Source organism: Arachis ipaensis, chromosome B3, assembly GCF_059453495.1.
Source record: "Arachis ipaensis isolate K30076 ecotype BB chromosome B3, ASM5945349v1, whole genome shotgun sequence".
Lineage (NCBI taxonomy): Eukaryota > Viridiplantae > Streptophyta > Magnoliopsida > Fabales > Fabaceae > Arachis > Arachis ipaensis.
This window is the reverse complement of record NC_142438.1, coordinates 51,828,352-51,840,389: the sequence shown is the minus strand read 5'-3', so window position 1 is coordinate 51,840,389 and position 12,038 is coordinate 51,828,352. Positions and strand designations below refer to the sequence as shown.

The window sequence follows — 12,038 nt, the reverse complement described above, 5'->3', positions numbered from 1 at the left end:
TGTGAAAAGTGTGATTTACAATTCGTGCACCAAAAAGAGACACAATAATTTAAATAAAATAGAGATTAAAAATTAATTAAAAGTAAAAATAATCATTTGCATTAACAATCAATGAAAATAATCCAATTACCACTCTAAACAAGAATTAAGAATATGGAATAAATAAAAGAGCAAGTAAGAAAACAAACTAGAATAGTATCTTCAACGGAGGTGATGACTCTTCAATATCCAAAAGCAAAAGCAATAAACTAATAAACTATGAATGTAAACAGAACCTAGAGGAAGAGTAGTTCTCTCTCTAGATTCAGATCTAAAAACCTAAAACTATCCTAATGAGAATATGTGAGTGTGTATGGGTGTGTTGAGTCTCTACATGTTCTCTGGCTTTATTCTGTGTTTCTGGGCCGAAAACTGGGTCAAAACGCGGCCCGAAATTCCCCCCAGCGTTTCTGTTAATTCTGCAGATCGCGCAGGTCACGCATACGCGTCAGTCATGCATGCGCTTCTTTTGTGTAGACTCCAATCCACGCATACGCGTCAGGCACGCGCACGCGTCGCTGCAAATTTCTCCTTTTTGCTCGCTCGCGTGAGCCATGCGTGCGCGTCGGTGCTCGCTGTCATCTCCTTAGTTTCTTGTGTTCCTTCTATTTTTGCAAGCTTCCTCTCCAATTTCTAAGCCATTCCTGCCCTATAAAGCCTGAAACACTTAACACACGGATCACGGCATCGAATGGTATAAAGGAGAATTAAAATATACTAATTAAAGATCTCCTGGAAGCAAGTTTTCAATCATAAAACAATACTAGGAAGAGATTGTAAAATCATGCAAATCATATGAATAAGTGGGTGAAGACTTGATAAAAAACCACTCAATTAAACACAAGATAAACCATAAAATAGTGGTTTATCAACCACCTTTAATTTACGACCTAGGTGTAAAGCTCTGTGTGGTAGGATATTGCATGGAACCTGTTAAATCCACACGAATATGAAATTATTAATTTAATATATATATATATATATATATATATATATATATATATATATATATATATATATATTTGTTAGTAACCCTAATTCCTGCCTTCAATTTGAACCTTTTTTTCCTTTCAAACCCATCCTCAGCCTTGATTTTGTATCTCTCTCTCTAACTGACTTTTTTTATCTCTCAAGTTTGTCATTACATCGCTGAATCTCACCCAAAAAAATTATGCTGTGTTGTTATGTTGAAAAATGTTTTTCTATTTTTTTTCTTTTGAAATTTTATTTTTCATAATGAATATATTATAAATTGTGTTAAATTATATTGAATTTATTATTTTGTGATTATTATATTATAACTTTTTTATTTTTTTTAAATTTTCAAAGAATATCTATAGATACTTGTGATATATGCATTCCTTGAGAGGATAATTACATAGAGACTTAAGACGAAGATGAAGATGAAGATGGAACAGGAGATATTTTTAAAACGAGAGTGATGGAGGAAAAGGAGACTCGCCGCGCCCCTACGTGTATTCATTACTATCTCTAACTAGCAACGCATATCTAATCTAGACCGATTTGATATGGGACACGTGAAATTTATTTGGATTGGGCCTTAAGGTAATGAACCTATTAGGACCCTAAAAATAGGCCTAAGTTGATCTTACTCACTTGAGGGTCTTATTGGGCACAAGTATATATTAGATTAATATTTTGAGTCATTAGTGTAATAAATAGTATATATTGTTAAATTTTATTGCATTTAGTATATATAAAAGTTGATATACTTACAAGATATTTTTTTAATTCAAATTAAGAAAATTTTCTAATTTTTGTTTCTCTTTTAGTTTTGAATATTATTTACTAATGCAATAAAAAATGAATAACAATAATAATTCACATAATTAAAATATATATATATATATGACATTATATATATCAAGAATTATTATATATGATAGATAATTTTTTTATTTTTTATAAAGATAATTTATGTGTAAATTAACTAATCTTTATGATGTATAATTTATTACATAATTTTCTACTCTCAATATGGAAAAATTAATAAATTTAATAACAAAATATAATTTATATTATTTAACATACGAAATAAGTAACATAAACCATCATCTAGGACAATATAATAGTATAAATATCTACTTAATTATTTAGTAGTATTGAAAAATATATAAATAGTATAAACTGATCTTTTTGGTAAAAAATAATAATAAAAGTTATTAATTAAGTTAATTACATAATAAAATTATTATGAATAATTTCTTAAATAATTAAAAAATGAGATTATTATTTTCACATACTATAAAATTTATAAAAAATTTTAAATAATCAATCAATCCTCAATAAATTATACATTAGCCCTGTCAAAAAAAATTTATTCATTAGATATTATTATTTACGTACTAATATATATATATATATATATATATTATCGATTATTATCTTATAATTAATTTCTAACTTAATTTAGGGTAATTGAAATTTAAATTATTGAAATTATTAAATACCAAATATTTTGTACATAACTATTTTATTTTGTTATTGAAATTGAGAAAAGATGAGTTATTAATCAATTTTGAATTTAAATTTAAATGTGCAAAAAAAATAAAAGAATTATTTTAAATTTTATCTCACTAAGCAGAATTAATTTTAACATTGCATATTATATTATAGGATAATGTAGTTATTTATTTTTTTAAAAGATAATTATTATCAAATAATATGATGTAAGAAATTGGAGAAAAATATTTTACCAATCTAGGGAATAATAATTTATTTTTTAATAAATTAAATGATATATTGAATAACAAAAGTTCACTATGTAACACCCTGCCACACAGAGCTTTACACCTAGGATGTAAAACAGAGGTGGCAAGGTGCTACGACTTCTAAAATTAAAATACATACATATAATAGCAGAAAGAATATAATAAACTAGTAGCCTTGAAAAATGGGTAAAACAAAATCGCGAAATGATAAAGCGCAACGCTCCGGAAACGGAATAACTTGCGTGTGAAGAAAACTATAACTATCAAACATAAGATAATAAAAGTAGGAATAGAGAGCCAAAGATACAAATAACAAGCTCCTAACTCAGCTTGCAAAGTCAAGGCTGGCCGGAGAATGTTCATACATATATATATAAATATCCAAAACCCAAATATACATAAACAAAATTTTGTCTCTCCATAAACCTCTAATAGGATAAAAAAGAACAAGTTATGTGGAGAGAAAGCTAAGTACATATATATACATCACTGTACAACAAAATAACCAGTAACCACTTTGCTTCAGGAGTCCAGACGCCTAACGAGGTGCCTCTCGACCTGCATCTGAAAAATAACAACATAGTATGGGGGTGAGAACCAGAGGTTTTCAGTATGGTAAAGGTACCACACACATAAGATATAAGGTCCTGGGAACGCTAGAGGCAATCCTAGAACGCCAACACTCAGATTATAGAGCTTAAAGTATTAAAAAGAAGACATAAAAGGTGGTTTTCTAAGAGTATCTAAGCCTAACTTAACTTAACTTTAAAATCTAAGTCCCATACTGCCATTCCTCCATACCTCCATCTCCGTCAGTATTTCACAGACAAATAAACAGATAAAGGTAAGCACAAGAAGGTTACAAATATTGCAGGTAACACATATACAAACTTTTTTGCAGCAAATACCGAAGAATATTACCAATGACTTCTCTTGAATACTCAAAGATGATGTATGAATTTTCGAGATATAAGAATAGTAAGAGGAACAATTCATGCTACTTATAGAGATGCATGCTTCGCTCTTGGACTCTTGCAAGATAACAGAGAATTCATGGATGCAATTTAGGAAGCAAGCACGTGGGCCTCAGGATCATACATCAGGAGGTTGTTTGTCATTTTATTAACATCTAACAATATCTCAAGACTAGAATATGTCTGGGATAGATGTTGGCATGAAATCTCAGATGATATTTTATATCGATAAAGAACCATGATGAACATGAGGGGTGAGTTTTTATTAACTGCATTTATAAAAGCCCTTCATTATTGATCATTTTTAGTTTGATTGAATTTTTACAATATCGTATAATATGCAGAGTTAACCATGTTAGATGATGAAATTAAGCAGTTGTGCTTAGTGGATATAGACAATATCTTACATTCCTATGGTAAAATCTTGAAAGACTATCCTCATATGCCTTTAGCAATTGAAGTTGATAGTTCTTTGTTAACCGAAAGGGTTATCGGGGAAGAACTAAACTTTAACAGGGATGAGTTAAAGAAAAATGCCTCATACATTTTATCCATCGCAACACCTGAGTAGAAACATGCATTCGATAAAATTGTTACAGCTGTGTATTGTGATGAAGGGGATTTTTTCTTTGTGTATGGTCATTGGGGTACTGGAAAAACATTTGTCTAGAACCTTATGTCCGCTGAAATTTTCTCAAGTGCTGATATTGTGTTAAACGTTGCTTCAAGTGGTATTGCATCTTTACTTCTTCCCAATAGAAAAACGGCACACTCAAGGTTCAAAATACCGCTGAATATAACTGAGAATTCTGTATGTAACATCAAACCTGGTTTACCTCAGGCAATGCTACTGTTAAAAGTGAAACTTATAATTTGGGATGAGGCTCCACTGGTTAGTAGGTACTGCTATGATTTATGAAGCACTTGATAAATGCTTGGGTGATATCATGAGGTTTTCTCCAATGTATAACAAAGATTTGCCCTTTGGATGAAAAGTGATTGTACTAGGTAGAGACTTTAGACAAATCCTTTCTTTCATTCCATGAAGATCGAGATAAGATATCGTTCATTCAACCATGAATTTGTCTTACCTTTGAAATTTTTATCAAGTGCTCAAACTAACAAAAAATATGAGACTCTCTGTAGGGACAACTGCTTCAGATCAAGATGAGACAAAGTAATTTGGTGAATGGTTATTAAAAGTTGGTAATGGTCTAACAGGTGACAATATAGATGGTAAATCTGAGATATGTCTTCCCAAAGATATTGTTATTCCTTCTTCGGACTAGGCATTTGATGAGTTGATTGATTTTTCTTATCCAAATATTTTGGAAAACATGTCTTCAAAGGATTTTTTCAAAGTAAGAACTATACTGGCTCCCACACTGGACATCGTTGAAGAGGTCAACAACTATCTAATGGCTATCATCCCTGGAGGAGAAAAATTATATCTTAGTTCAGATTCAATTTGTTTGGTTGAAGGGAACATAGAGAGTCAACTAGATCTCTATGGTCCTAAATTACTGAATAGCATAAATTGCTCTGATTTGCCTCTACATAAATTAATACTCAAGGTTAGTGTTCCGATGATGTTACTGAGAAATATTGACCAATCCAGTGGTCTTTTTAATGGTACAAGGCTACAAGTTAGGAAGCTTGGAAATTATGTCATAGAATGCGAAGTCTTAACGGGTAACAACGTTGGTCATATTGCTCTGATTCCAAGAATGAATATGGTACCAAAAAATGAAACCTCCCAGTTAGATTTCAATTAAGACAGTTCTTCATAATAGTATCTTTTGCCATGACAATTAATAAGTCTCAGGGACAAACTTTATCTGATGTTGGATTCCACTTGTCCAAACCAGTTTTTACACATGGCCAACTATATGTGGCACTTTCAAGAGTTAAGAGCAAGAGATGTTTAAAAGTTTTACTTATGAATCATGTAAGAATGTCTACAAATTCAACCATCAATGTTGTTTATAGAAAAGTCTTTGAAAAAATAAGATTCTAATGTAAATATTTTAATTTTATTTTAAATTTTGTATTGAAATCAATGAATAATTATTTCACTTTAAAAAAATATAAAATAATGATTACTCACTATTTTCAAGTTAAACTTTGATTTTAATAATAAATTTATAAATTTTTTGAAATAATAATTATTTTTTATTTTTTCTTAAAATATTCAAAAATATAAAAAAAATTATTTTTATGAATTTTTCCGTGTTGCACATGGGTTCATACACTAATAATATACTAATAAATAAGAAATGTTATTGAATATAAACTATAAATTTTAAAACAAAAATAAATACTTAAATTTCACGACGAATCTTAATTAATTGACTTCCATTGTCTTGGCTTCTTGGTTTCTCTTCAATTAACCAACAACCAATGTCTTGGTCAATCAATTAATTAAAAAGGTTAAATGCAAAAACCAATTCAGTTTCTCATAAGATTCAAAACTGCTCCTTAGGTCGGATTATATCTCACATATCCAAGCTAGTCCTGTCTAATTGAATCTTATGAGAAAACACAATTTTTAAGAATTGTCCTATTCTGAATTATATGTCACATATTCAAAACTAGGGTAATAAAAAATTATGTATTGTGCCGCATACTATAAAAACGCTATGTCTAGTCAATTTATAAAGCTATGTGAAAGATTTTTCAAGCATAATTTAAATATAAGCTTTGTCGAGTCAGTAAACGAATTCAAAACGGGATTAGTACGTCTGTCGACACTACTAATCCTTTAGGGATGAAGAACAAAATACTCAATCATAAACAAATCAATGCAAGCTTTAAAACAGAAGGAAACTTAGATTATAATTCATGGAAAATAGAAACAGAGCCCTTAACCCTTTGACAAAGGTTTAGTGACTCATGGATAATTCAAAAACAAAACAAAAGAAAGCAAGAAGAAGAGAGACAAGTGAGGGATCCGAAGATCCCCCCAGCCTATCCTCCTGTGAATTGTAATTCACTTATTTATACCTAGGCTTCTAATTCAAATTCTAAAACCTAATCTTATCTTAATCAGAAGTAATTAACATAGTTTCCTAATTTAAAATTCAAAACAGAATCAAAACAAACTTCAAAACATAATTCAAATCTAATTAAATATAAATCTTCTTTAATCTTCAATTAGTGTATAACGACTTCTCTGGCGTGGCATTTTGCTAAGTAATTTGGCCTTGGCGTGCAACGCCAGGCAGTGAGCGTTGCACGCCACACTTATTGATGATCAGGGTGTGGCATGCCTTCCCATCACGTGGCACTAATGCATGAGTATCTTTAGTTATCTTCTTTAGTATTTCTTTCAATTAAGTTAGTGATTTCCTTATTTTTATTAAGATTCTCATGCTTTTAATCAATGTTTTTTAGAGTTGCTTTGTGCTTTGATATGTTTGGAAAATTGTTGAAAGATGTTAGGTAAGAATAAAGAAGGAGAAGGACAACCAAAGAATCCCCTAGGAGAACCAAGGAAAGTGCCAAGCAAAAGAAAGCAACCTCCCAGGGAACCAAAAATTGAAAACAAGTGCAAAGTGAATTTGTGGATGTTGTCACCCTGACCTCTTCATGTTCAAGCAAGCATAACATAAGCTACAAAAGTCTGAATAAAGCGGCTTTAGTGGCATGAGAAAGCTAACATCCAGATCTTTCCAACGATATATAATAGTCTATATAGAACATTTAGTTTGGGCTACGAACGACCCTCATCTTTGAGCTCAAAATTTCAGCGGGAAAGCTCCACCTCTCATATTGAATATCCATGTCTCACATTGGTGTTTTGCATGCATCCACGTCTAAATTACCCCTAGAAGTGTACCACAAATACGTTACACGTCCTTACACGTTTAGCTACTCTTTCCATGTCCAAAATATCCATGAATCAAGGTCAAAACAATCAGAGATGGATGGAGCCACGAGGATCTGATCAACTGGTGTGCGAAATCGTGATCATTCCTTCCTTGGTAACGGCGCTAAAAACTCAATACGCACGTTCATGTTCTTAATTCTGTTTCACAACTTTGTACAACTAACCAGCAAGTGCACTGGGTCGTCCAAGTAATAAACCTTACGTGAGTAAGGGTCGATCCCACGGAGATTGTCGGCTTGAAGCAAGCTATGGTCACCTTGTAAATCTCAGTTAGGCGGATTCAAATGGATATAGAGTTTTAATAATTAAAAGATAAATAAAACATAAACTAGGATAGAGATACTTATATAATTCATTGGTGAGAATTTCAGATAAGTGTGCAGAGATGCTTTCGTCCCTCTGAACCTCTGCTTTCCTGCTATCTTCATCCAGTCATTCCTACTCCTTTCCATGGCAAGATTTATGTAGTGCATCACCGTTGTCAATGGCTACATCCCATCCTCTCTGTGAAAATGGTCCAATGCGCTGTCACTGCATGGCTAATCATCTGTCGGTCCTCGATCATACTGGAATAGGATTTACTATCCTTTTGTGTCTGTCACTACGCCCAGCACTCGCGAGTTTGAAGCTCGTCACAGCCATCCCTTCCCAGATCCTACTCGGAATACCACAGACAAGGTTTAGACTTTCCGGATCTCAAGAATGGCCATCCATGGGTTCTAACTTATACCACGAAGATTCTAATATCTCGGACTCGGTCCCCTGTATTAGATATCTAAGAGATATTCATTCTAGCTTGTTTGCATGTAGAACGGAAGTATTTGTCAGGCGCGCGTTCATAAGTGAGAATGATGATGAGCGTCACATAATCATCACATTCATCATGTTCTTGGGTGCGAATGGATATCTTAGAGAAGGAATAAGCTTGAATTGAATAGAAAAACAGTAGTACTTTGCATTAATCTTTGAGGAACAGTAGAGCTCCACACCTTAATCTATAGTGTGTAGAAACTCTACCGTTGAAAATACACAAGTGATGAAGGTCCAGGCATGGCCGAGAGGCCAGCCCCCAAACGTGATCTAAAGATGAAACTAAAGATGTAAATACAATAGTAAAAAGTCCTATTTATACTAAAGTAGTTACTAGGGTTTACAGAGATAAGTAAATGATGCAGAAATCCACTTCTGGGGCCCACTTGGTGTGTGCTTGGGCTGAGCATTGAGCTTTACACCTGTAGAGGCTTCTCTTGGAGTTGAACGCCAGTTTGTAGCCTGTTTCTGGCGTTTAACTCCAGAATGCAGCATGGAACTAGCGTTGAACGCCAGTTTGCATCATCTAAACTCGGAAAAAGTATGGACTATTATATATTTCTGGAAAGCCCTGGATGTCTAATTTCCAACGCAATTGAGAGCGCGCAATTTGGAGTTCTGTAGCTCCAGAAAATCCACTTTGAGTGCAGGGAGGTAAGAATCCAATAGCATCAGTAGTCCTTTTTCAGCCTGAATCAGATTTTTGCTCAAGTCCCTCAATTTCAGCCAGAAATTACCTGAAATCACAGAAAAATACACAAACTCATAGTAAAGTCCAGAAATGTGATTTTTAATTAAAAACTAATAAAAATATACTAAAAACTAACTAAATTATACTGAAAACTATGTGAAAACAATGCCAAAAAGCGTATAAATTATCCGCTCATCACAACACCAAACTTAAATTGTTGCTTGTCCCCAAGCAACTGAAAATTAAATAGGATAAAAAGAAGAGAATATACTATAAATTCCAAAATATCAATGAAACTTAGCTCCAATCAGATGAGCGGGACTTGTAGCTTTTTGCCTCTTGAATAGTTTTGGCATCTCACTTTATCCATTGAGGTTCAGAATGATTGGCATCTATAGGAACTTAGAATTCAGATAGTGTTATTGATTCTCCTAGTTCAGTATGTTGATTCTTGAACACAGCTACTTTATGAGTCTTGGCCGTGGCCCTAAGCACTTTGTTTTCCAGTATTACCACCGGATACATAAATGCCACAGACACATAATTGGGTGAACCTTTTCAGATTGTGACTCAACTTTGCTAAAGTCCCCAATTAGAGGTGTCTAGGGTTCTTAAGCACACTCTGTTTTTGCTTTGGACCTTGACTTTAACCGCTCAGTCTCAAGTTTTCACTTGATACCTTCACGCCACAAGCACATGGTTAGGGACAACTTGGTTTAGCCGCTTAGGCCAGGATTTTATTCCTTTAGGCCCTCCTATCCACTGATTCTCAAAGCCTTGGATCCTTTTTATTACCCTTGCCTTTTGGTTTTAAGGGCTATTGGCTTTTTGCTCTTGCCTTTTGGTTTAAAGAGATTTTGGCTTTTTCTGCTTGCTTTTCTTTCTATTTTTTTTTGCCATTTTTTTCTTTTTTTTTTCTGCAAGCTTTTGTATTCACTACTTTTTCTTGCTTCAAGAATCATTTTTATGATTTTTTAGATTATCAGATAACATTTCTCTTTTTCATCATTCTTTCAAGAGCCAACATATTTAACATTCATAAACAACAACTTCAAAAGACATATGCACTGTTCAAGCATTCATTCAGAAAACAAAAAGTGTTGCCACCACATCAAAATAATTAAACTAGTTTCAAAGATGAATTCGAAATCATGTACTTCTTGTTCTTTTGTAATTAAAACATTTTTCATTCAAGAGAGGTGATGGATTCATATTCATAACTTTAAGGCATAGACACTTAGAAACTAATGATCATGTAATAAAGACACAAACATAAATAAAACATAAGGCTCAAAAACTGAAAAACAGGAAAATAAATAAACAAGGAGATTAAGGAATGAGTCCACCTTAGTGAGGGTGGCGTCTTCCTCTTCTTGAAGAACCAATGGTGCTTTTGAGCTCCTCTATGTCTCTTCCTTGTCTTTGTTGTTCCTCCCTCATAGCTCTTTGATCTTCTTAATTTCATGGAGGATGATGGAATGCTCTTGGTGCTCCATCCTTAGTTGTCCCATGTTGGAACTTAATTCACCTAGGGAAGTGTTGATTTGTTCCCAGTAGTTTTGTGGAGGAAAGTGCATCCCCTGAGGCATCTCAGGGATTTCATGGTGAGGAATCTCCTCATGCTCATGTTGAGGTCCATGATCTCTTATTTGCTTCATCCTTTTCTTAATGATGGGCTTGTCCTCTTCAATGAGGATGTCTCCCTCTATGTCAATTCCAGCCGAATTGCAGAGGTGGCATATGAGGTGAGAAAAGGCTAACCTTGCCCAAGTGGAGGACTTGTCAGCCACCTTGTAAAGTTCTTGAGGTATAATCTCATGAACTTCCACCTCCTCTCCAATCATGATACTATGGATCATGATGGCCCGGTCTATAGTAACTTCAGACCGGTTACTAGTAGGAATGATTGAGCGTTGAATGAACTCTAGCCATCCCCTAGCCACTGGTTTGAGGCCATGCCTTCTTAGTTGAACCGGCTTGCCTTTTGAGTCAATTTTCCATTGAGCTCCTTCCTCACATGTGTCTATGAGGACTTGGTCCAACCTTTGATCAAAGTTGACCCTTCTTGTGTAGGGGCGTGCGTTCTCTTCCATCATTGGCAAGTTGAATGCCAGCCTTACATTTTCCAGACTAAAATCTAAGTATTTCCCCCGAACCATAGTAAGCCAATGCTTTGGATTTGGGTTCACACTTTGATCATGGTTCCTTGTGATCCATGTGTTTGCATAGAACTCTTGAACCATTAGGATCCCGACTTGTTGAATGGGGTTAGTGAGAACTTCCCAACCTCTTCTTTGGATTTCAAGTCGGATCTCTGGATATTCATTCTTCTTGAGCTTGAAAGGAACCTCAGGGATCACTTTCTTCTTTGCCACAACTTCATAGAAGTGGTCTTGATGGACCTTTGAGATGAATCTCTCCATCTCCCATGACTCAGAGGTGGAAGCAATTGCCTCCCTTTCCTCTTTCTAGAGGTTTCTCTGGCCTTAGGTGCCATAAATGGTTATGAAAAAATAAAAAGCAATGCTTTTACCACACCAAACTTAAAATGTTTACTCGTCCCCGAGCAAAAAAAGAAAGAAAGAAGTAGAAGAAGAAGAGAAATGAAGGAGAGGGAGAGAGAGATGGTTTCGGCCAAGGGGAAGAAGAAAGGGTTTTGTTGTGTGAAAATGAAGAGGGAATAAGGGGTTTATATAGGAGTGGGGAGGGGTTTAGGGTTCGGCCATTTAAGGTTGGGTTTGGGAGGGAAATTATTTTGAATTTAAAGGTAGGTGAGGTTTTTGGGGAAGAGAGGATGGATGTGATTGGTGAAGAGGAGAGAAGAAGTAGGTGGAGATCCTGTGGGGTCCACAGATCCTGAGGTGTTTGAGGATTTCTCATCCCTGCACCTTTTAGACGTGTAA

General features: G+C 34.2%; 1 protein-coding gene across 1 annotated transcript; it reads left to right on the top strand.

The window, feature by feature from the left end:
- The first annotated feature begins 5,082 nt into the window (after nt 1-5,082).
- LOC107633094 (uncharacterized) lies at nt 5,083-5,520 on the top strand. Its single transcript, XM_016336728.1, has one exon. It carries the CDS (start codon nt 5,083-5,085, stop codon nt 5,518-5,520), a length of 438 nt encoding a protein of 145 aa, XP_016192214.1.
- Nucleotides 5,521-12,038: the final 6,518 nt, after the last annotated feature.